The sequence below is a fragment of the Etheostoma cragini genome, chromosome 24, assembly GCF_013103735.1.
Source record: "Etheostoma cragini isolate CJK2018 chromosome 24, CSU_Ecrag_1.0, whole genome shotgun sequence".
NCBI lineage: Eukaryota > Metazoa > Chordata > Actinopteri > Perciformes > Percidae > Etheostoma > Etheostoma cragini.
The window spans coordinates 10,320,163-10,344,665 of NC_048430.1; the positions used below are offsets into that span (position 1 = coordinate 10,320,163).

The 24,503-nt window shown below is 40.3% G+C and overlaps 3 protein-coding genes across 5 annotated transcripts in view; 2 read left to right on the forward strand and 1 right to left on the reverse strand.

Annotated features, from left to right (window-relative positions):
• ccdc14 (coiled-coil domain containing 14) overlaps positions 1-2,980 on the forward strand; it is a 7,543-nt gene extending 4,563 nt beyond the window's left edge. The window contains exons 6-10 of the mRNA XM_034864168.1: positions 723-855; positions 1,284-1,369; positions 1,485-1,628; positions 1,843-1,945; positions 2,327-2,980. Coding sequence (XP_034720059.1) covers positions 723-855; positions 1,284-1,369; positions 1,485-1,628; positions 1,843-1,945; positions 2,327-2,891 — 1,031 coding nt within the window. The 3' untranslated portion in view covers positions 2,892-2,980. The remainder of the gene's footprint in view (positions 1-722; positions 856-1,283; positions 1,370-1,484; positions 1,629-1,842; positions 1,946-2,326) is intronic.
• A 1,611-nt stretch (positions 2,981-4,591) lies between these two features.
• Positions 4,592-15,705, reverse strand: LOC117939513 (ankyrin repeat domain-containing protein 10-like). 2 transcript variants are annotated; one of them, XM_034864936.1, is made up of 6 exons: positions 15,451-15,705; positions 13,530-13,682; positions 11,611-11,702; positions 5,913-6,145; positions 5,256-5,324; positions 4,592-5,129 (listed from the first exon to the last, which is right to left on the reverse strand). In XM_034864936.1, exons 1-6 carry the CDS (start codon positions 15,646-15,648, stop codon positions 4,741-4,743), a joined length of 1,134 nt encoding a protein of 377 aa, XP_034720827.1. In that variant the 5' UTR covers positions 15,649-15,705; the 3' UTR covers positions 4,592-4,740. The 2 variants fall into 2 exon arrangements, with proteins under 2 accessions (XP_034720827.1, XP_034720826.1); XM_034864935.1 differs by having other exon boundaries at positions 4,592-5,132.
• hsf2bp (heat shock transcription factor 2 binding protein) overlaps positions 15,673-24,503 on the forward strand; it is a 12,237-nt gene continuing 3,406 nt past the window's right edge. Inside the window, exons 1-7 of one of the 2 annotated variants that reach the window (XM_034864942.1) lie at positions 15,673-15,928; positions 16,107-16,231; positions 18,467-18,602; positions 20,921-21,024; positions 21,317-21,466; positions 21,609-21,753; positions 23,027-23,138. In XM_034864942.1, coding sequence (XP_034720833.1) covers positions 16,163-16,231; positions 18,467-18,602; positions 20,921-21,024; positions 21,317-21,466; positions 21,609-21,753; positions 23,027-23,138 — 716 coding nt within the window. In that variant the 5' untranslated portion in view covers positions 15,673-15,928; positions 16,107-16,162. Of the gene's footprint in view, positions 15,955-16,106; positions 16,232-18,466; positions 18,603-20,920; positions 21,025-21,316; positions 21,467-21,608; positions 21,754-23,026; positions 23,139-24,503 lie in introns of both variants that reach the window. The other variant, XM_034864941.1, reaches the window with a different exon arrangement.

Genomic DNA, 24,503 nt, shown 5'->3' on the forward strand with positions numbered 1-24,503 from the left:
TCACCCATCTCCACCGAGCCAAACGCTGCAGCCTCTCCCTGCCACCAACCCTCCACCCAAGCCCCAGACCTCCATCTCTCCACCCCAGCCCTCTATCCCTCCACCTCAGCCCAACCCCCACTCAGGCCAGCTGCCCCTCCCTCAGACCGACTGCCAGGCTGCTTCTGGAGCTCCACACACAGTGTGTGATAGAGAAGAGGAGTTTGTTCCTGTGAGAGACATCGATACCCAAAGCACTGCCGCAGCTGACAGACACACACACGCGCACATAAACACTTGTACCTCGAAGATGTCAAACATGCAGCCAGAGCTTGGAAAAGTGAATAAAGTCTCTCATGACCCACACAGCGGGGAGGACTGCAGTGCAGAGAAAGAAGCGAAAATGAAGACAGTTCAGTATCTGCTTGCTGAACTCAAGGCTCTGATCTCTGGACAAGGTAACATGGCTGTCTGTCCCCACAGAATCTACTGTGATATCTAAAATGTCCACTTCAGAGCTGTGTCCATATAAATATAATTTATCTTAATGGGTCGAACTGGAACATGCCTCAGCCATTCACAATATGCACAGTAAGCGTTACTATATAGTTTAAATAAAAGCAGAATATTACATTTGCACATTTCACTATTCTGAGACATGGTTTACAGTGCTGCATTTCCGCTCTGCTGTGACATATTAACCCTGTGTGTGTGTGTGTGTGTGTGTGTGTTTGTGTTTGTAGGCAGTGTAGCAGAGAGGCTGCTCAGTCATCTTGAGCAGACAGTGTCTTCCCCCCTGATGAATGCTGCTGGATCCGACGTCCCGACTGCACCAGACCTGTCGTCTCTACACAGTCAGAACGCTCAGCTCCGAAGGTACCTTCTCTCTCACGCCAAGCTCCAGCTGGTGGTAACTGATGTTTGTGTCACCTCAGTGATCTCACTGGATGTAAAGCCAGTTTCATTTTCATATCCCAATATCCCAAAATCCCAAATTTGTCTCAACAGGCTTACAATCTGTACACTTTCTGTCCTTTGACCCTCAATTTACTCCCCCCCAAAAAACATTTTAACAGGATAAAAAAACCCTAGGAAGAGCAACAGAGAAGGGATCCGTTGCCCGGGATGGACAGAAATATACCTAGCATAGTAAAATGACAGTATAGGCAAAAATATCAAGTACATTGAGCCGTGTCAGGTGTTCCATAGCAGATTGAACCAGAGCCACATGGCCTCCTCTCACCCATTACTGTAACAAAAGTTGGTGTGTGTGTGTGTGTGTGTGTGTGTGTGTGTCTGTCTAGACGTGTGAGGATTCTTAACCTGCAGTTAAAGGAGAAGGAGAAAGCTGAGAAGCAACAGACTACGGATACACTCTGTGACTCAGAAGGTAGAGCGCACGTGTGTGTGTGTGTGTGTGTGTGTGTGTGTTTTTGTGGTTCTCTGTGTTCACTTTCAGGACTTATGGGATGTATTTGTCGTTTCAATCCCATGTCTCTCCACAGTGTGGACTTTGCAGGAGGAGCTCACTACGGCTCAGTGCCGACTGCAGGACCTCCAGGATGACCTCACAGAACTACAGAAGGCCCTTCAAAACACACAGAGACAGCTGACAGACAGAGAAGCAGATAATGCAGTCATCAGAACAGGTTCAGACTTCCTGACATCTCTGATCTGCTGTGGGATCATACCACCATGATACTCTAATAACTTCTCACAGCGCTCTAACCTTGTGTGATCTTTCTGAGCAGATCAAGAAATGCAAATATAGAAAAGCAATGATGAGGACATTGGTAGGGTTATTATGTAATGTGTGTGTGTGTGTGTGTGTGTGTGTGTGTGTGTGTGTGTGTGTGTGTGTAGACTTGGAGGCCACTAGAAGCAGGTTGCTGGACAGTGAGCGAGAGAAGAGGGGTTTGGCTTCACTTGCCCAGCAAAGACTGGATGAGATAGGAAACCTTAAAAGGTACGTGTGTGTGTGGGTGTGTGTGTGTGTGGGGGGGGTGTTCTCTCTGGGTCTCTTCCGGAATGAGAGTGCTGAAGCTTTGCTTGAAGAAGTGCAAAATATTAGTGCTCCTTAACCCTTTTGTTGTCTTCCCATTGACCAGGAAACTTTCTGTTTTTCTGGTTCATAATTTAAAATACACACTTTTTTTTGACACTTTTGTTTCTTTCAGTAATGTTTGTTCCTTTTTTTGCGCTTTTTTTAACGTATTAGTTGTTTTATTCCCCCAACGGTTTTGAATCTTTTTCCAACATTGTTGTCACTTTTTTCAACGTTCTTTTATTATTAATATTTTTTTTTCTTTCTCAAATGCTATAACATTGTAGCCTCTGTCTGTTTCAGGATTCTTCAGGATCAGGATTCATTAAATTGTCCTATAGCTGACAGCTCCGTCTTGGACACTCTGCCAACTAAGCAACATTTTAACCAACACCAGCACAGACAGGATCCAGTGGAGCCCCCCACTGACCGCATCACCCAGTTCCTGATGTCTCTGGGTCAGCTGGAGCCAACACACACTGAGCATGTGCGTGCGGCTGCAGAGAGAGACAGAAACGCGCTAGAGCAGAAGAAACTGAACTCAGAACAGCTGAGAGACACATTATCACATCCCGATGTCAGACCTCAGCAAGGTGACCAACCCAAAGACTCGGCCCATCACCAAAACTCTCATCTCGACCAATCACAAGGCCAGTCACGCGGGTGGCGGCTGGAGAAGAAGGACAGACGGGTGTTTAACTCCACGCTGTCCCAGTGGGACGTGGAATCTGTGTGGTCTGATTGGAGCACGAGGTCAGGGTCGACCTTTGACACCAGAGACGAGGTGGCGTTCAGGGACGGCCTGGCAGCTCTGGACGCCAGCATAGCCAGTCTGCAGAAGACTTTTCAACTGGATCTGGGGAAGTGATATACACTCAACTTTACAGCTTTTAATGAAATATATTGTAATTTATACCCTTGTTTGAATTCTACATGTAGCCATTTTTGATGATTTTAACAAGTCAGATAAGAAATAAAGCATTTTAATTTATTTTTCTTGGTTGTAATGGCTTTACTGGATGGAGAACAAGTTAGTTTAGTAGCAGCCTGGTTTTTCCCTCTCCTCCAGAATGCTTTATAACTCTTTTAGATGCACCTTATTCAATGACACAAAACCTGAAACCAACTAATAAAAATCCCTCACCACATCGAAAAATCAAAGACTCGCAGATATGCCATTTTTATGAAACTGCAAAACATGTTTTAATAGCAAAAGAGGCAGAACAAGTATAAAACCAGTCAAAAGCAGCAGTGCACATTCACACAGCTGACGTAGTGTTTCCAAAGAAGTGGCATTCCTTCAGGTACAATATCCAAAAGATTCCCAAAAAGCCTACAGTACGCTATATAAAATTACAGTACATTGTTTAATCAAAAAGCGGTTCATCTGCTGTGAAACATAAATAACAAGTAATTTCAAAATAAAAGCAACCAAAAAAAACGTTAACATTCCCTTTGGTAGATCGAGGCTTGCGAGGATTGTCAGTGCAGTTGTTCCTCGCTGCTGAAGGTACGGCAGATCAGGCAACATTAGGAGAGGGCAGCCACCGACACACACAAAACACGACATAATCCATAATCCACAATCCCCAGCCTAAGGGCTCCTGCTGGCTGCTATGCACTGCTCTATTAATAGTGCAAACCAGCCAGCAGTAGCGGAGACAGAAAGATCAATGTTGTACAGAAATACATTGGAGAAAATAATGTGTCTCTTTATGCTCAACCTTAGGGAGGATTAATGGAGATTAATGGAAGGTGACGCAGGACATTCAGGACAGTAATAATTACACAACACTGTCCGATGGTCACACAGGTGCTAGTCCATGATGTTCCACTTCTGGAATTGCTCCGGTGCCGCCGGTCTGTTAACTTCTGCTTTTCTTTGTGTTGTACATTTGAACTCTGGGGGATTTCTTTTTAGCACCGCCCCAAGGCAATTTTGATTGGTTTAGAGAAAAGCCAATAAACCAGAGCAGCACCTAGCTAGACCCTCCTTTGCAGAGCTGTGAAGGAAGGTCTGGCAATGTGAGACTGCACCAGATACCCAACAATCCACACCTCCAGCTGTTCATTTTGAAGAACATATTGAAATGCTGTTTTACTATGCAACATTTGCAGTGGGGATGTTTAGGACGATTTATTATAAAGCCAACATTCAACTTGCATTAAAGACAACACTAGCATTAAATGAGCAGTCTAACATTTTGAGAAAAGCTGTAATACTCAGAGAAAATCGATATCCGTTTCAGATCAATATAAGCTATCTCCAGGATGACAGAAAACTCCACGGCTTAAAAAATTAGTATTTTTGTTTCTTTTGTGTGTCAAACCGATCACTTTAATTTCTGTACTTCCAGTACCGAGATATCTGAAGCCTAGCAGAGCGCAGAGACTGCAAGCAGGGGCCTAGATCTATCAAAAGTAAAAAAATAATTGCATCTTTCAATAGCTGCAAACCTGGCAGATTAAGTGTTTGCAAGCTAGTCACCACTTTACCAAAGACACACCTGGGTTTACTTCAGTTCTGACAGTATGGTTACCTGGCAACCCCACACTAGTTAACCTGGATGTCTGTAATAGTGACTCCAGGTTTGGCAGCAAATGGATTAGTCCCCAAAATGTGAGAGTGTTCTTTTCTGCAAGTTAAGAGAAGGCATATGAAAGAGCAGTGCGTCCCTGTTCCCGGGTGGCTGGCTGTGACAGGCAGTCCTCTGTCTTTAGGAGTCGTGGTAGAGGTGGATGGTGTTGGCCACAGCCTGCTTGTATCTGTGCTCCGCCCGGATGCTGCTGCTGTAGTCCAGGCAGCTGCTGTCGCTCAGCTCCTCGGCCGTGTCTCCGAAGCCGTGGTAGTGTCCGTAATGCAGGAAGTCCCCGCAGTCTGCTCCTAACAGCCCCCGCCGGGGCGGGCGGTGGGACACACAGCTGCTGGGACTGCCGGCCAGATGCAGCGAACCACACATGTCAGAATGCTGAGCGGGCACTGCTGGCTGCTGATTGGCTGGAGCGGAAGGCGGGGAGGCGATGCTTTTGGGTGGCTCATTGCCATCCTGGTCAGCATAAGGCAGTGTGTGGTAATGGCCATTGGTGGGGGCTTTGGTGTCCTCTTCTGCTTCAATAACAAGACAAATTCTCTTTAAAAGCAGTCCATGCACCGTTGTACTTTATTATTTTGTGATCTTTGTGATTAAAGTGACCAAATCTGTTATAATCACAAAAAAAGCTCCAGTCCCACCTGAGTTGAGCTCCATGTTCATTCTCTCCAGCTCCTCACCTCCACCGCCCTGCATCTGTCCCAAAACATCTGCAGCAGGAGACAGTGAGAAAGGTAAACAAGGCTGGGTGGAAATGACCACTAAGGTCTATGTAAAAGAGACTTCAGATACAGTATTAGGGACCACTAAGGTCTATATAAAAGAGACTTCAGATACAGTATTAGGGACCACTAAGGTCTATATAAAAGAGACTTCAGATACAGTATTAGGGACCACTAAGGTCTATATAAAAGAGACTTCAGATACAGTATTAGGGGACCACTAAGATCTATGTAAAAGAGACTTCAGATACAGTATTAGGGGACCACTAAGATCTATGTAAAAGAGACTTCAGATACAGTATTAGGGGACCACTAAGGTCTATATAAAAGAGACTTCAGATACAGTATTAGGGGACCACTAAGGTCTATATAAAAGAGACTTCAGATACAGTATTAGGGGACCACTAAGGTCTATATAAAAGAATCATGTCATGGGACCTTTAATGCACGATTTTTTTTAATCACACACATTTCCACTAGTAAATAAATGTTGTATTATTTTTTTGTAAATTGCAGCGCTGTATTGGTTAAGCTCACACTATGAAGTGCAACACAAAGAGCCAACAAAAGTCTTACTCTCAGCTCCCCTGGCTTTCTTCATGTGACCAGTGTCCACCGCTGCCAGCAGCCTCTTTCTGCTGAGCAGGCCCTGGCCACACGGGGCGCTGTTTCCATTCTGCACTCCGTTCACATGGAGTCCACTGAGCTGCAGCAGGTGCTTCTTGGTTTTGGAGATGAAGCCGAAGCAGTCGAGGAAGCCGTGAGCGTGGGCCAGGTCCGCAGCGGTCTGCCCGCTGGCGTTCCTTAAACTGGACAAGAATAGAGACGGGTGAGACAAGCTGCTCCCTCTCACACACCACAGTGTTTCATCTCTAACAGCGATGACTGGCTTAGGGTTACACTGACCAAATGGAAGCCTGTAAGAAGTAAGAAAGAAAGTCATCTTTACTATGGGGACTTGTGATGGCCCAAATGCATTCTGGTCTTCACAATCTCCCCTGCAACACATTCATTTAGCCAAATTGAAAAAATCTTTCTGGTGGGTTGGTAAAACAATATCTTACTTCTTACAGAATGTGGCTATATGTGTATATAAGGTATGTATAAGTTCTTTATGGCAATTTTACTTTTTTATAAATAATACAACAATTGATTCAAGATCAAAGCTAACGACAAAATAGCTATCCCCTGTTATGAAATGTTAGTAAAGTAAGCCTAGCTCTACCTCGTTTACATAAAATGAAATCTCTTTAACGAGGCTCGGAAATAACCAATTTTAGATATTATGAATCTTCCTCAATACCAGACAAAATATTGAAAAGGTGCAACAAAAGAATCGGTGCCCAATTTTTAAGGGGCCAACACTAATATTCATCATTTTGGGATAAAAAACTAAAAGCATTGGATATTAATATATAATCTTCTATTAGTTTATTATATACATATACTGTACATTGAGTTTCATTGTATTGTTTTTTAAAATCTGTGGATACGTGGCGCTTTGGTTCTTTTAGGTTCTAACCCTGATTGACAATAGTTCAATAATCTATAAACCTATTGATCAAGTAAAATGTGTGTTTTTGAGGATAACCCTGAATAGAAAAAAAGTACCAGCTCTAAAGTGGGGTTAAGTTATAGCCAAGAGAAACCAGAGTTAAAGTAAAAGCTCAAGCTGGGACCGGTTTCTAGGTTCGTTTGTTCCATAAACCTTGAGTTCTTCATGGATTTTAACATATGTTTTGTATTTTTCTGTCCATTATGTAAGCTTATCAGCTGACATATTGCTATGCCATCTGTTACAAGCTAATACTAGCTGACAGATGAGCCGAGGCGAGTTGTTCCGTCATGTTTCAGAGAATGAAGCGTTAACAGAGCCATTAACGACCTAATCCCAATCCCTAGGGGCTGCTGAAAAACAGCCAAAGCTAATGCAGTTTAAAAGGTTTAGCAAGCGTTCTAGGAAGTCAATAAAACGACACATTATAGATTTTAGATCTTTTTTTTTCTTCCAATTTGACCGTCTTCTCCGGTAAGTCTGAAAACGTGCCTTGTCTGGTGTTGAGAGAAGCTTTACTTGTCACAGTTTCTTCAATTTACAGAGGAATTTATACAGATGTTGAGCATCAGCATGAGCGACAAAAGAAACTCGATTCAAGGGAGCACTTACTAGCTTTACTCTGACCCGCATCGCATGGTTTTCAACAGTTGGTGGAGTTTGTGAGTTGTCATGGCTGTGATACATAGGGGTGGGGGGAAAAATAGTAGTATAGCATAGTATTGCGATATTTTCAGTGGCAATACTGTATCGATACACAGGCGCCAAGTATCAATCTTTTATTACATATCCATATTATATGTGTTGGTCAGTTTGTCGCATTTTGCAACAATAAAAATGAAGTGAGATGAACAGAGACTTTTCAGTTAAAACAGATGTTTCCTTTTGGGGACATATTTTGAAATTGGGAAAAAATTAGAAGTTGGAAATTAGATGATAAATTGCAGAATATTGCAATATGTTTAAATATGCAATAATATTGCATCGTAGCATAATTCAATTCAATTTTATTTATAGTATCAATTCATAACAAGAGTTATCTCGAGACACTTTACAGATAGAGCAGGTCTAGGCCATACTCCAGAATTTACGAGGACCCAACAGTTTTAGTGGGTCCCTCCAGAGTAAACAACAGTGCGAGGAAAAACTTCCTTTTAGGGAGAAACCTGGGACAGACCCGGACCAAGACCAAGGCTCTTGGTAGGCGGTGTCTGACGACTGGTTGGGGTTAGAATGAAGAGTGGCAATAACATTCACAAAAAAATAGTTAATAGATGTATTGTGATGATATTGTATTGGGAGGTGCCCCCCCCAGTGACACCTATAAGACCAAATGTCAATATGTGACCACATGAGACAAGATAACAGCTGATGAAGATAGTGTGATGCGGATGAAAGCTCCGAAAAAAGCTAGTAAGTGGACCTTTGAGTTGAAACTATTTTGTCACACCTTTCCAAACAATATGTTTGAATGTTTTCATCATGGGCAACAACAAAGGTCTGTGTAGAAACTCTAGGAGCATAAAGTCAAATTATGATATTTAGCCAAGAACCTGTTAAAAGACGCATTTCATTTTATTTGCCTCCTAACGTGCTTTGATTCTGCACATCAGCCCCTTTCCCTCCACTACGACAAAAACAACCCTGCGGCTGAGCTTTCTATGGTTTCTATAGTAACTACTGTGTGTCCAGCGAGCTCACACTTTGTTAGCACAGTAAGCATGCAAGTCAAGACACGACTATCATCATCAGTGCTTTCTGAAACTTGAAACCAACCACTGCAGGAAATACCTCGCCAGTTTGCCAGCTGCAGAAACTGTAGGGAGCGAACAACTGTAAGATGCTCGCTGATGCACATGTGGCAGATTCTGCAGTGCCTATTTGGATTGCTCCCTCTTTCTGGGATTACTCAAGAAAATCGTGTTCAAATTGAAAAGCTGTAAAACATCAGAACGTGCAGGGGTGTTTGCAGTTTGAAAATGAAGCTCATGGTTATTCTTTCTTTACTTAAGAAACAAATTCTAAATATTCAGTTCAATATTTAACATGTAAGGACAAATTAAACAGTTTCAGATTTCAAATAAGAAGAAATTAACAGGTACTATAAATTTCAAAACACCTTTCACTATTGCCAACTGTGAAGTTCCCTGAGGCTGAAAAGCTCATGCTGCTTCTTTACTGACACTGATTCCATGTCTAAATCAACCACAGCTCACTTGATTTCTCTTGAAGTTGGAGCCAACACAAATTGTATGGAAGAAATGTGTATAAAAAGATATATTAGAGCTGCATTCATGGACTTTTTGCTGATTTGGGGGGGTGGGGTGGGGATTATGTTTGTATCCTCCGGATGAATTGATGAATGAGCCTTTTTGTTTTTTTTCTCATGATCACTGATTGCAATCATCTAGCAACACTGTCAGCTCCTGTTCATTTGACTAAAAGTAGCTGTTACAGTGGCTTAAATAAGTTTACACACCCATGCTAAATTTGATTAAAAATAGAGAAAAGAAAATTCTTTTGGTAATTAATCTTAATGCCTTAATTAAAAAAAAAAACATTTAAGGACACCAATTTCCTTTGTGAATGAATAATTTATTGTAAATAAATAAATGTTCTTTCTTAAAATACAGGGGGCATAAGTATACACACCCCTAAGTTAAATTCCCAAAGAGGCAGGCAGATTTTTATTTTTAAAAGCCAATTATTTCATGGATCATCATAAAGTTCCCTTGGCCTTTAGAATTAAAATAACCCCCCACATAATCACATAACCTTGACCATACATAGAGATTGGTATGGGGAACTTTCCATAAAATCTCTCGATGCAAATCAAACCTGCTATTAAGCTAACTAAAATAACACCAGTTCGTAGAGCACCCTCTGGTGGACAAACTATGCAACGCCAACCATTTTTATTTTTCAAATATTCATTTTTGTATTTTTTATCAGCCATTAAAAATGCCGATAGCAATAGATCGGGAAATGCCTAATATCGGCCGTGCTTTCAATAATAAAAAAAAAAGCCAAATATGTTTCATGCAACAGTATTTATTCTGGCTTTACCTTTATACCTATAGTGCCGCCCCCTCCAAATGTATGTTCATGATTGTGAAGATCAATCAAAATATTTTTGAATATCTAAAATTTTAGATATCTTATAAAAAGGAAATGAATTTCTGTTGTCTCCAAGTTCAAACTATGCCTCTTTGTCAATGTGCCACACGTAAACAGAAACATGAGCTTTTCTGCTTTAGCATACTGTCAACATTCTTATTGACTATCTCTATTATTTGGCATACTGTATGAGAACATGTTACCTGTGTGGCAAAAAACAAACACAACAAACACAAATAACATTACTTCACATCCACTTTAAATCAGCTGGTTTAGAGGGAAAGGGCCAATCGGGAATATTTTTCAAATCCTGGTTTGGGTGGAGATTATTAATTGATGTTTTTTTTTTCAGTGGGGTGAGATAAATCCACCTGTTATAAGTGCAGTTTGCCTTGTTCAAGAGACTTTCTAGAAATTAGCGTCAATAACTTAAAGCAAGACAGAATAAAGGCTTAATTACACCAACACGACCATGTCATGTCACACTGTTTGAGATGGTCTAATAAAATCTTGGAGTTAAAACGTAGACAGCTGAATGTAAAAGCGTAGTCTCTGTTGTGGTCAGAATTTTGAGACAGACAGTTTTTGTTCTATCAAGCTGTATATCAGCTGTCAATCGGCGTGTCTCACAGTGACATCTAGGGCCCCATTTTGGATTGAAAACCAAAACCTTCACATCTTTTCTGTCATGATTGTCAACTTGTGCCTACCTTAAAGCAGATCACATGATTGTACTTCAAATAAAGGCAATACCACTTGATTTCTTGAAGTTGATTCATTTAGGAAACATGTGACCTGAGCCCACACCTACTTGTTGAGTTGGTTTAAGATAACAAGATGTTAGTACAGTACACAATTAGAGAATTTTTTATTTATATAAAATACAATCATTGAAAGTTATAATGCTTAAATAAAGGGTCACTTCCAAATTATTTAGGAGGCAATTTTCAATAATGTCTCTAAGTGTCCATTACTGTTCCCAAATCTGAACTGGGACCACATATGGGGAACTGGGGGAATGATGGACCCAACTAAATCCTGACATAAATCATAATTTGTTAAAGCTACATTGGTAAAATGACCGCCATGAGGAATGCTTAAAATGTTGTTGATGTCTATAAGAGAGATTAGAAAGTAAACCAGTGTGGCCCGTTCCCTCTCAAACAGCTGATGTGATGTTAGCAATATGCTGATATTATATGACAACAGAAAATCTGCTAACACCACAGCACCAGCGCTTCTACAACATTAAGAAATATGTCCATATTTAATGGAAGTAAATAAAATGTATTGGGCTGGTGACCAAATCCATGCTGTTATTTATTTAGGATATAAATGTCACATTTGGTTTTCTGATCAAACTATGCACAACATGCAAACATCTGCAAATGGTTGGGCAGAAATGACGTTGCAAATTGCAAACTCCATTGGATTTACATTTGAATTTTAGACCTCCTCTTGCTGGTAAATCAGGAGGATTTCTCACCAAAACCAGTGGGTGTACTATAAACAGCAGAAGTGGAAAGTGAGATGAAATAGCCGCTTCTATGCTTCAAACTCAGCACGACAGAGCTGCAGAGATCAGACCTGCAGAATACTTACTGTGGCTTAGCACCTGCTATCAGCAGGACCTGGATACACTCCAAGCTACCTGAACGAGCCGCCTTGTGGATGGGAGCCTCGCCTACAAAATCCTGAAGACACAATGTTTAACTCTGGGGATATTAGGGATGGAACGGTTCGAGTAAAAGAAATCTGAACCCATTGTTCCGCTAGTCACAGTTCGGGGCGAGTTTGCTTTGTCTGTTTCATTTAAATCTCAAGGCTTCACGCAAAAAGGCGTGTGCGGAAAAGAAATAACCCAGTGAAATTGTAGTTGGTACAAATGACGTGTCCGAGTGCAGCTGACAGTCAGTTTAGGGCGTTCCATTTGTACTCGTAAATTGGATTTTCCAAAGTAAAAGTGGGAATATCCGAGTTTGGAACTCGCAGTACCCTGAGTTCAAGCATCAGCAGTTGTGAAAGCTGTAGTAACGTACAGTTATTAGCCATCATGGTGGATGCAGAGTTTCAGCTTATGTAACATTACTTGAGCCACACTGTAATATCCCCTCTTGTCAGCATTTCAGCAACACAGTAAATCCCAATTAACACAGTGGCATTTTTTCTTTTAATAAAAGATATTCCCATAAGAACTGGCATGCTATTGGCATGCTTATGTTTTGAAAAAATAAGTCTAGTGCTGTTTCACTTCATGTTGATGGCCTATAATGTGGTCCTTTTTATATAAAAATTACATATGCACTAATTAGAAAACATTCCTTTAACAAAGATTTGACAATGAAGACGTGTTTATTTCCTTATGGTCCAGGATTTTGTCAAGGCAAACTTGTTTTGCCAAATATATATATATTCGAAAAGCATGTTGAAATCGGCAATGCCCCCCCTCTGTATCAAAAATATAGCAAATTGAGCCAAAAAACACTGACCCCAAAAAACGGATTTTAACCGAACTGTATATTTTGTGAACCGTTCCACCCTAGGGGATATCCATTTGTAAAAGGTTAATAAAGGTCATTATAAACACAACATTGCACTCTGGAATATGTTTGGACGCACCACATGGGAGCAACAGCCAAATGGCTGGACTGCCATTGGTCCAGCCATTTGGCTGGACTCTGGACTGCCAATTTATTGTAATCCAGTTTATTCATTACATGTCACTCACTACATCATCACTGCCAGAGGTGGAAGGTAACAAGGCACATTTACTCTAGTACAGTTCTAAATTAAAATGTTTAGTATACTTTACTTTGCATTGTACTTCTATTTCACCACATTTAAGGGGAAATATAGACATTTTACTTTACTATATTTATCTGACAGCCATTGTTTCTGGTACCTTTGCAGATTAAATGTTTCAAATAATTCAAATTAACTCCACGTTGGCCAGTAAAATAAGCAATCTATTGAGGAAAATTTTGCATTTTAACATGATGGGAGCACAGCCTGGTCACAATCAGTCTAGCTGCTTGGATGGTATTAATGTAGTAAATAGTCACGTTGCGCCCTCTGGTTGCAAATGTGAGTCATTGAAATATGTAGTAGAAGACTACACTACTTGATACTAGATCAATTAACATTCACGTTCTTTAATACTTTCTCAGTGACCAGTTATTTGTTCGTAGATTCATTGTTATCATCCCCCTAACCTTAAATAATGTTAGAGATGTAATCCTATAGACATAGGGGTGACATCCACATCCAGATTTATGGAATTTTGACAAAAAGACAACAGGCATGCTTTTTGTGATGGTAAGACCACCGGTCCTTATTTCATATACTAGACTAGTGTTGAGCCATTCATATGTGTGTTATGTATTAGATCAATAACACTTTCTCTAGATTTAAAACAATAAACTGACATATGACAAATATTCATATTTCACATGCTAAATTAAATGTAATTGCACACGATTAGATCTGGTTACACTGCTGCTGAATGGTGTTGGAAGACCGACCTGCATGTTGACGTCGGCTCCAGCCTGAGTCAGCCAGACCACACAGTGAGGATGTCCTCCAAACGCTGCAGTGTGTGTGGGTGTCTGGTTGAAGCGGCTGGTCACTGTGTTCACCTCGCAACCCAGCTGCACCAGGCGCACCACACACTCCAACTGTGTGCACGGAAACACAGAAACACAGAATACAGGCCAATAATGAGACAATTGAAAACATCTGGTGGTAAACAGAGAATCAAATCAATCTTCACACACCAGGAGGCTCATGTTAATGTGTTGAAGAATACTAATAGGAGCCTCCTGGTGTGCACTAAGTCAATTTTATTGTCACACTGTTTGGAAATCACGTGACCCTGCACAGGGTCAACCCCTTGCTTGAAAGATGCCGGTGTAAATAAAAGACAGGATGTCTTAGCTAAAAATACAATTGTTGCTGAGTTTTAATGCTAAACCACCAGGTTTCCATGACACTGGATGGCATTGCCTCAAGACAATAACAGCAGTGGAAACCTGAGACTGTCCCAATCACTCTGACTAGCCAGCCATTATACTATATTGTGCCAGTGTACTTTATTTGATGTTCTATGCTGCTACTGTACATTATTTTTCATACTGTTGCTTTATGTTGCATTATGTTTCATACTGTTGTCACTGTTGCTTGTTCTGAAGGCAAATACTAGAACTGTAAATATTAGAGTGGGCCCAATCTACTCTATCTGTAAAGTGTCAAGAGATAACTCTTGTAATCAATTGATGCTATAAATAAAATGGATTTGAATACTACTATCACTACATTCCACCTTATAAGATAATAAGATAATAAGATAATTTGTTTATTAGTCCCCAATGGGGAAATTACTGCACTACACTCTGTGTACACACTTTTTGTTAGTACTCACACGCAGGCCTGAAATACACACACATGCTCAGGACCTATACATGCACTATACATGGAGAGATGTCAGAGTGAGTGGGCTGCCAGCTGAACCAGCGCCCTGAGCGGTCGGGGGGGTACGGTGCCTTGCTCAAGAGCACCTGGCAGTGCCCAGGAGGTGAACTGGCATCTCTCCAGCCACCAATCCACGCTCCCAACTTTTTGGGTCCATACGGGGATTTGAACCAGTGACCCTCCGGTTCCCAACCCAACTCCCTATGGACTGAGCTACTGCCACCCCCATAGCTACTGCCACCCCCAATACTATATGGGATATACTATATATAGTATTATTAGTATTATATATATATTAGTATTATATAGTATATAATACTATATGGGATATAGTATTCATATCCCATACTATAGCATACTCCTGTAATACTATGTTTTTATATTAATCTGTATGTGTCAATTCTGTTACAGACATGGTGGATGTATTTAGAGAACACAGATCACATCTATGGACATTTCCTGTTTTGCTAGAACTATTTTGGCGCCTGTGTAGCTATTGGCTCCACTGGAACCAATGGCAATCCTGCAACCCATTACGTTAATTATTAATTTTTTTCGCCCAAGACAACTTTATTGTACGATTACAACCGTATAGCAGCATAATACGTCCGTAGTTAGTTTAGTCAGAAAAAAGCGGGCAACAGCAGACTTCACTAATAGCGCATTATTTCTATAAAATATTAACCTGTAGAAATGGTTAATGCTAGTTGCAACTGTCTTGACCAATTTTATGTTTGAAAAGTACCATGAGTACAATTCAACTTAGCAAAGCCGTGATTCAAGTTCATCGCAGTCAACGTTAAGCTACACCTTAGTAAGTTATACAGGATCTGAATGTCTTCACACAATCTAAAACATCCCCGGCAGAGTTTTACCCATATAAATAAAACAATATATATTTAATGAAAACTACATTTGGCTAAGCAACGTTAGCTAAATCTCTTAATCTGTCTAGTAATTAGCATTAGGTCTTACCTGCCCATAGTGAGCAGCCCAGTGTATAGGGCTCCATCCGTAGCATGAGTCCTCAACAGTCAGATGAGCCTGGTTTGAGAGCTGCTGTAACTGTGACACCAAAGCTCCAACATCTCCATCCCGACACGCGCGGTGGATGGGAAACCGGCTGTTAAACACCTCATCACTGGAGAAGTCGGCTTCTAGTCCCTCAGACATTAGTTAGTGGAGTACGAAAGTGGGACAGAGAGAAACGTTTTTCTCGAACGTTCCCGCTGGTTGTCCCACGGAGAAAACTAAAAAAGGTTCAAACCTTCAAACACAAAGGAAGCAGAGATAAGCCTCTGACTCTTCGCGGCTGGAAAATAACAAAACCCGGACTGGAGTATGGCACTAGGCCTTGTGACTTCGACCAGCTTTCATTTTATTTATTTGTTTTAGGCGGTTTTGGTTCACAACCGGTAAGGAGGAACACTACCCGCCGTTGGACCGCGTAGAGGTCGGAGGGAAACTTTGAAATTAAGTGTAATTCTTTTTTAAATGATTATTTATGCTCCCAACTCCAGCCTACATTACACGTTTTGACTAATTGTGTTGTGATGCTAGGTTTGACGAACATGGAAGTAACTTTACTAAACAAAGTATTAATACTAGCAACAATGCTAACACTTACACAGGAAAAGTGGAATCAACAGAAGTAGACGGAGATCATATACACTCCGACCATAACAAGATGTCAGGATCATTAGGCGGGAAATCGCTAGCTGTGACTCATGGCGCAAAGATAAAGGCAAGGGAACAGGTAATAATTCTTGAACACAAAGATCACACACTCAATTTATGATTAACATATTCATACCAAACTGGTGTCAACGTTTAATCCAAAGCACTTCGACATTTTCTATTGTTTGGCTGTACTCCAGCCATCGAATATTCTTTAGAATCTAATAGTGTGTAAACTATATGACTCAGCACACAACAAAACCTAGCTAGCTAGTAGCACGACGTGTTTAGCTATCTTCTTGGTTGTACATTTAATGTTTATTTTGATAAGCAATACTAATTAATACATGCCAAAGTGAAGTGTTATAATGGACTTTGTTGTTGACTGTTGATGTCAGTGACTGCAGACTAATCTCGGTAGCTAGCTAGCGCCCTTATTGTAGGACAGTGCAAGCAATTCAATACAATCCTAAACATTAAAACAAAGTGAGCAACGAGCATTTTATGGCCAAACTGTAAAATATTCTTGACTGGCTAAGTCAGTCACCTGACCTCAGTCCAATTTATTATGAAGAAGAAGACCACACACACAAAGTCAAAAATCCTACACAACAAGCATCAATAATGGCTTGCTTCATAGGCCAGGCAGATCATTAATTGATATGAGCAGTCTAATTGGGACATTCTAAAAAGCTTAACGTGGTTTAACCTAAACAACGATCAATCATCACCATATTTCTCATGGCCATATATTGTCATGAACACTTAAGCCTTTCAAAAAATAAATAAACTGAAATCCAACGATTATAGACATTATCTCACATTACCATTTTCTTCTTCATTGGTGCCTATGGCAAGGAAAAAGCTTATATATTATACCATATTATACCATATATACCATATTCTTCTCTCACATTGCTCCTCAAAACCACTAAAAACTGTCAAAAGATCTAATCCAAAGTCTTATTATTATGGACGATATCTGACATTAAGCGTTTATGCTTCATTCAAGGCTATTGTAAGGAAAAAAGCTTAGCATGAAAAAGCTTAACGTGGCTCAATGTACCTAAATATAAGAGAGAAATATCAAATATGTTGATGATTGATTGTTGTTTAGGTACATGTCTTTTTCATGTTTAGCTTTTTTCCTTAATAGCCTTAAATTAAGCAGAAACACTTAATGTCACCAAACAACCATAATAATAGGACTTTGGGTTAAATCTTTTGACAGTGTTCAGTGATTACGCGGAGCAATATGAGAGAGAAATATGGTAATCATTGATCATTGTTTAGGTACATTAAACCACGTCAAGCTTTTTCTACGCTATAGACACCAATGAAGAAGAAATGTTGTAGAATGTTGATATGAGATAACTTCTACAATCGTTGGATTCAGTTTAGTTTTTTTGACAGTACAAAAAAAAGTGTTCATGACAAGATATAGCCATAAAAAAAATATGGTGATGACTGATCGTTGTTCAGGTACATTAAACCACGTTAAGCTTGTGTCCCGTCTAATTCAGTTCTAGTTTAAATTCCACCTTGGTCCCCTCATTTGCTGGAGAACAAAGCCATCACACAAAAGCATATTATTGTCCTTATATTGCCAGACAGTACCGTGCATTTGCAGGTGTTTTGGACGTTGAGATTTTGACCAGACAAACTCCATAAAATTTCATAAAATTAAAACAACTCATTTAGTATAAACATTGCATTGTCATGACCACTTTAACAAACTGTAACCTTGACGTCCTGTTTAGCACCTACATTAATAAGTCTGGTATTCTGTGTTGGACCGTGTCCGAAGTTGTAGAGCTTTATTGAATGAATACTGACAACCAGGATTTAACCGTTGACTGGAGACTGCGGACTAGGTCAAACACGGGTACAACCTGTGTCCACATACCTGCATCAAAGACTGGTTTGTGAGCGTAAGCAGTACACGCTTAAATATTGAGAGGCAACAGTTGATGGTAATAACTACTTACACTGAGTAATCAATCCAAAACTCTGTGGTTGTTTTCGACTGCTTAATATACAGACGTGTTTCTAATATTTTTCCATAATTTGTAAAATATGAATAATTGAGAATGAACTTCAACTAGAAACTGGTTCAGATAAGTAAATTGTTTTCATGCATTTGTATGGATTACCGAAAACTTGAAAAAACAGATGATATGATGCGTCACTTTATGTAGCCTTTGTTGTTTGCAGATTAGTTATTTGGTGAGTGGATAGATATCATACCTTTTTAAAATACTATATTCACATCTTTTTAGATCAATGCATTGAAGTTTATGTTCTTTTCTTTTAGGATGGCTTTGTCAGAGTGAGGAGAAGTGATTTAGAGAAGTTAACAACAGAAGTCATGCAGCTGAGGGAGTTCCTGCCCCGAGTTCTGAATGGGGACCTGATAGAAATGCTGCATAAAGCTCGAGCAGCTCAGACAAGTACGCTTACATGCAATTTGATCTAGAAAATATTTTGATATAGTAAATGCCATGTCATTGCGAGAGACTCCCCTAAATGAGAGTTGTGATTTGGTGCTGCTGATTTAGTTCATGAAAATTGGAACTGGATTTTTGTTACCTAGTCACCAGTGGACGCTGTCTCATCTTACTCCTGTGTGATTCGAATGTGGTGAGGTTACCAGCTTCAGAACTGAAGAAGTCACTTGAATGAGAGACTAAAAGGTCTTCGGAATACCCTTTACTAAGTCCAGTTGCCCTTGATTTGAACCCTTTCTTGGATAACTGTGACCTGGATGACTGAAAACCTTCACAGATATGCACTATCCAGTAGGAAAGCCCAATGTACAGTTCCAGATCCTAGAGCCAATTTCTGTCTGTGCAAACTCTCATCCATTATTTTGCATTTTACTTTAAAATGCACAAAAGATGTACGTTTTTTTTTTATTACAATCAAATTTTTTTTATTCAAGCAAAAGTACAAAAACATTGATCCTGTTGACAATGTACAGAAAAGTACACTACACATACCGTAGAAGGCACAGTGCACCTCCTGCCCAATCCCTCCCTGCGTGCAAATGTTTCCATACCAAAACAAAACAAAGGAAATACAGGAAGGAGGGAGACACAACTATAACACCACAAAAGATACAGGTTGTGTAGGGTTGGGCAGTAAATACGGTATACCGCAGGGTCTTAAAAATAGCAACGGTGTCAGTTTTCATTAATGAGAAACCCGGCCATTTTTTACATTGATCTTGATATGTTTGTGTATGTCCTTTGTCCCTCTTAACAGACATAAAATGCTATTAAATGTCCGGGCAAAATGAACAGGGCCCAGAACAAGTTCAAGTTTTTGTCGCGAAGCCATAACCTGTGCTCTGGAGGAAATAGCCACTCCATGAATTGTTGTCGGGAGGATTATCACAGAAGTCTGGCTGAACAAACTAACCGGACGGCAGCTAGGAGCTAGCAGCTAGGAGCTAGGACCTGCGCACCGAGTGACCTGGTCTAGAAGAAGAACACAACTTCTGCAGTTTAGCAGCATTTGGGGTTCCGACCTAATGAGAAGGGAGAGCTGTTTCGGTATTTGTGTTTGGTATTCAGATTCTGAAGTTGCAGGCACAAGCCAACAGTTTGGTGACGCCATCTGATCATCATTTTTAATTAGTCACGGTAATACCGTGTATATAAAATAGAGTGGAGGTTTGACAGTATCCAAATTTGGATACCCCCCAATTCTAATGTTTAGCAATGACAACATTGTTTTCGCACTACCATACAGAACATTACAAGTTTATACTTAAGCAGTTAGCTATGGCTTTAGTTATTACTGCATTCTAAATGTGTTTGTCATAACAGACTTCTAAAAAACAGAATAAAAAAAAGAGCTTATAGAAGTTTTCTGCTAAAACTATAGGCTGTGTGTGTCGATTCTGTGATTGAAGTTGCATTTTTATCACCAATGAGTTTTCTTCTGTTTATAATGAATGTAAAGTCAAGTAAATTTTATTTATATAGCCCAATATCACAAATTTGCCTCAAGGGGCTTAACAATCTGTATATCCTCTGTCCTTTGACCCGTGCATTGGATAAGGAAAGTGTAAAAAAACTTCAGGAAGAGCAACTAAGGAGGGATCCCTCTCCCAGGACTGACAGACGTGCAATAGATGTTGTGTGTACAGAATAACCAACATAATAAAGTTGTAAAGAGTACAGTCGTTCCATATGACAAAAATGGCAAAAACACATGAAGAGAATGGATCAAAGAAATGACACACAACCTCCTCTCCACTATGGAACCTGGAAAGAGAGCAGGCTACACAAACACACAATAAGCAAAACTGAAGCACATAATTCACACAGATAGAGGAAAGCAACCAAAACACACAATAGGGAGAGAGAGAGAGAGACAAGAGGAGATGCTGACTCTCCAGCAGGATGGAGATCCAGATCCAATATCTTGAATAAACAGTGACAGCCAGCAGAGAGAGAGTGGGTTCCCAGAAGTAAGACGGATTGTCCAGCACAGAGAAGTCTGACAGACAGAGAGAGGCACACGGCCGCTCCTGTGAGACACAAACCAACAGAGGGTTATTGAGCAGCAGTGGCTTTCAGAAAGTTAAGATTATTCTCTACCTGGCTTAAATTATTCATAGAGACTGAGATCAACCCACCAGCTGGATAATAAGCAAGTCATAAAAAAAATATGTTTAATTCATGTGGTATTTCTACCTTTGCTGTTGTTTTTACGAAAAGTCTGTGTGTGTGTGTGTGTGTGTGTGTGTGTTTGAGTGCAGTGAAGGAGCACCTTGCGCAGGAACAGGAGCAGCTGCGACAGGAGTGTCTACACCTTCAGTCCCGATTGGATGCGGTGCAGACTGAATGTCAGAAAGAGAGGGAGGTTAGAGAGTTGTCTGTATAGTGTTTACCTGTAAAATGGACTCAGTACATGACACAACAATGAGATCAATGATCAGGCTTTAGAGATGTTATCTTCCACCCCCTTATAGCCATCCAGATAGCTTGTTATTTTAATTTGAACACATATATCATTGAATATATGTTCCGATATAGAAAATAATTCCTTGGTAGAGGAAACTCCACTCTATGGGTTTACGTCGGCCATTATTTTGTTATACCAGGAAAACTTGCTAGGTGTTACCATTTGCTTGTGTGTGTGTATGCGTGTGTAGGAGAAGCTGTTGTTACGTGAACAGCTGTGGCAGAGCGGAGCAGAGCTGCAGCAGCAGGCAGACTTCTGCTCTGGTCTGGGATCTGCAGCCTGTAGTCTGCTGTGGAGCTGCTCTTCCAATGAGGACACGGTCACACGCTGGCTGGCTGATGTAAGTCGTCTCCTCTGTGTGTGTGTGTGTGTGTGTGTGTGTGTGTGTGTATGCGTGTTGTACTCTTCCTAATGACAACCAGACTAAACTGTAAGCTCTCAGGGTTTCACATTTGATGTTTACGTGCGTTTATATGGTGTAGGGAAAGCTGCAGTCCTTCCTGGCTGTAGCTGCGCAAACTCTGGAGAGTTTTGTCAGGTCTCTGGATGAGGAGGCAAAAACTCAAACTGAGGACCACAACTCCCAAGAGCACCAGTTTGTGCTTGCTATGGCTGGAACCGTTACCAGTGAGTTCAAAGCTTCTGTATTGTAACACTGCATTCCCACACACTTTAAGATGTATATTTTGCACCGTTTTTTATTGCCCATTAATATATTGAACAGAGTTCTGTTACTTAAAGCCATTTTACAAGTATGTTTACATGTAAAATGGCTTTATGGTACATATTTAATTTAAGTGCTCCTAAAAAGCCCATTTTCAGGTTCAAAACTGTATTTAGAGGTTATATCAAAATAGGTTAACATGGTATAAAGGTGCAATATGTGATACTGACAATTAGTGTTTAAAATAGTTACTGCAGTACAACGTGGAGCTCTGCACCCGACTGACAGACTTGTTTTAGCTTAGAATTACGGTATGAATCGCTAAAAACACAACAACCTCGCCGTCCTCACCACCCGACAGACAGACACACTTCCTCTGTACGGTAGGTTCGCAAAGTAGTTCGCAGTAAGTTCGCAGTATGGTCGCAAAAAAATGCCACAACCTCGCCTTCCTTTTCCACCGAACTGAAATACACACTTTATTGGCTTAGAATTACGTAAATAATCGCTAAACACATGCTAGCTCACGCTCCTCTCTTCCCTATTTACAGCTCCCTCTCTTTGCTTAAAATAACTCACCACTGTCAGCTACGGCCGCTGAAAAGGCTACAAGTTGGGAACAGCTGTGGCCCGCTGGCCTGGTCCTCCGGTAACGTTAGCATTGCGGAGTTAACCAGGAACAGTCGGGATTACTTTACTGGCTGTATCTTTTTTTATTAGATAGAGACAGTTGATAGTCATGTGAAAGGGAGAGAGAGAGATGGGGGGGATGACACGCAGCAAAGGGCCACAGGCTGGATTTGAACCCAGGCCGCTGCAGGACTCAGCCAACATGGGGCGAGCGCACTTACTCAGTGAGCTATAGGCCGCTCCGATAATGTTGATTTTTAACAATACTCAAAAAAGTAGCAGTACGTGAAAAAAGCCTTTGTTACAGCAACAAGAGTAAGTGTAATCTGAATCTCATTTGTGGCCCTCAGTTAATATGAAAGCGGGTCATTAGTCACTGTACCATCAGCAACTAAGGTGGATGTACTGTCAGAATGTAATTTATCAGGCTGGAGAAGAACCAAAAATCAAACTAAATATGTCAATAAGCTAAGTACATTGATTTATATTGTGCAAATCCTCCTGCAGGACCTGAATGCAACACAGACTAAACATGTGTCATTTGCTTAGTGCTACTACAGCCCAGGAATCCCCACAATCACCTGCTTTGTCTTTATTTCCCATCAGACATAGCAGCTGTAACACGTGGCCGGGACTTCCTGTCAAGCTCTGTCCTACTGGACACCCTCATGAAGCTGTTGGAGCTGATGAAGCCTGGCGTCTTCCCCAAACTGAAAGTGTACGTGGAGCTGTGGTAGAGTACATAACACAAACCACTGGTAGTACGTTTTTTAGCTTATAATGCCTTGTTTGCCTTAATAATCAACTTTTTTATTAGTATAAACATGGACTAGAAATTTAGACTTAACCAATATGGAACATATACAGTAGTTGCATCTGATCTCATCCATAAAGCATCATAAAATTACAGCAACATTTTTTATGATCCTCTCTTTTGCTTGTTTCTGAATAAGTCATTTGCAAAATCATATCATTTTCATATAACATTGTTGCTTAGCCAGGGTTAGTTAGTAGCCTAAACATGAAATGTGTAGATTTTGCAAACATAAACACACCCATGAATAGATCTTTTTTTTTTTCCTGAAAGAGCTGAAGTTTTACATTTCCCGAAACATGTGTGATCATGAATTATGGCTCTGCCCGTGTGTTTAGGCATTCTTATGAAGCTACTGTATATGGATTGATAGATTGTAAATAAATTCCAAGCCTAATAAAAAGAATAACATGTCCAAAAAAAACTACAGAAAGGATCAGGAGAAAAATAGTGTGACTTCTTAAAGATTCAGATTTGTTAGTGTTTTTTAATGAAACACTTATATGCCATGTGAATGATGAAAGAGAAATGGGTTTCTGGTAGTGGCAAGTGTTTCTTTGATCCTTCAAGTGTGGACACTTCACAGTTCAGACTTCGGATTTCACTCAGAAAGTATTTTTATTTTGACCAGTTAAACGTACCAGTGTTAATAGGTGAACACGTTGGTACAGGTGAACAGGTGAAAAACCTTTAAAACAAAAGAAATTAAAAACATTGATTGAACAGGTATTTTAACCGATATATTTAAAGGTTAAGTGCTTACTAAAAGTACACACAGATCAAGGTAATTACAAAAGGATAAGGCATTAACTTAGAAGACAAGTATGTTTAAATCAGGTAAAAGTATTATTTAACAAATGTTTACAAATGAACAGAAAGGTATTTGACCGATTACTGCCAAACCAATTAGATGCTATACTCACACACGTGAACTGCACAATTATATAAACCAAGCTGGGATCCATTTGCACAAATTAACCTAGTCTTTTACTTTATATAGGTGAATTCCCATTTCCTTTAACTATAAAAAAGGTATGTAAATTTAGTGCAGTGACAATTTATTTTACCGACAATAATAACACATTTAATCCACTAAATACCAAACATAAACAACCAAGGGAGAGTCCACGTGAGCTTACCGATAGCCCGTCACAATCAAATTTCCCAATTCCTCACATTGTATGCTTCCAGGCTTCTGCCGTCTTCTCAGTCCAACACATGCCAGTCAAATGACTGATGTGCGGGGGGGGGGACTGATGTGCGGGGGGG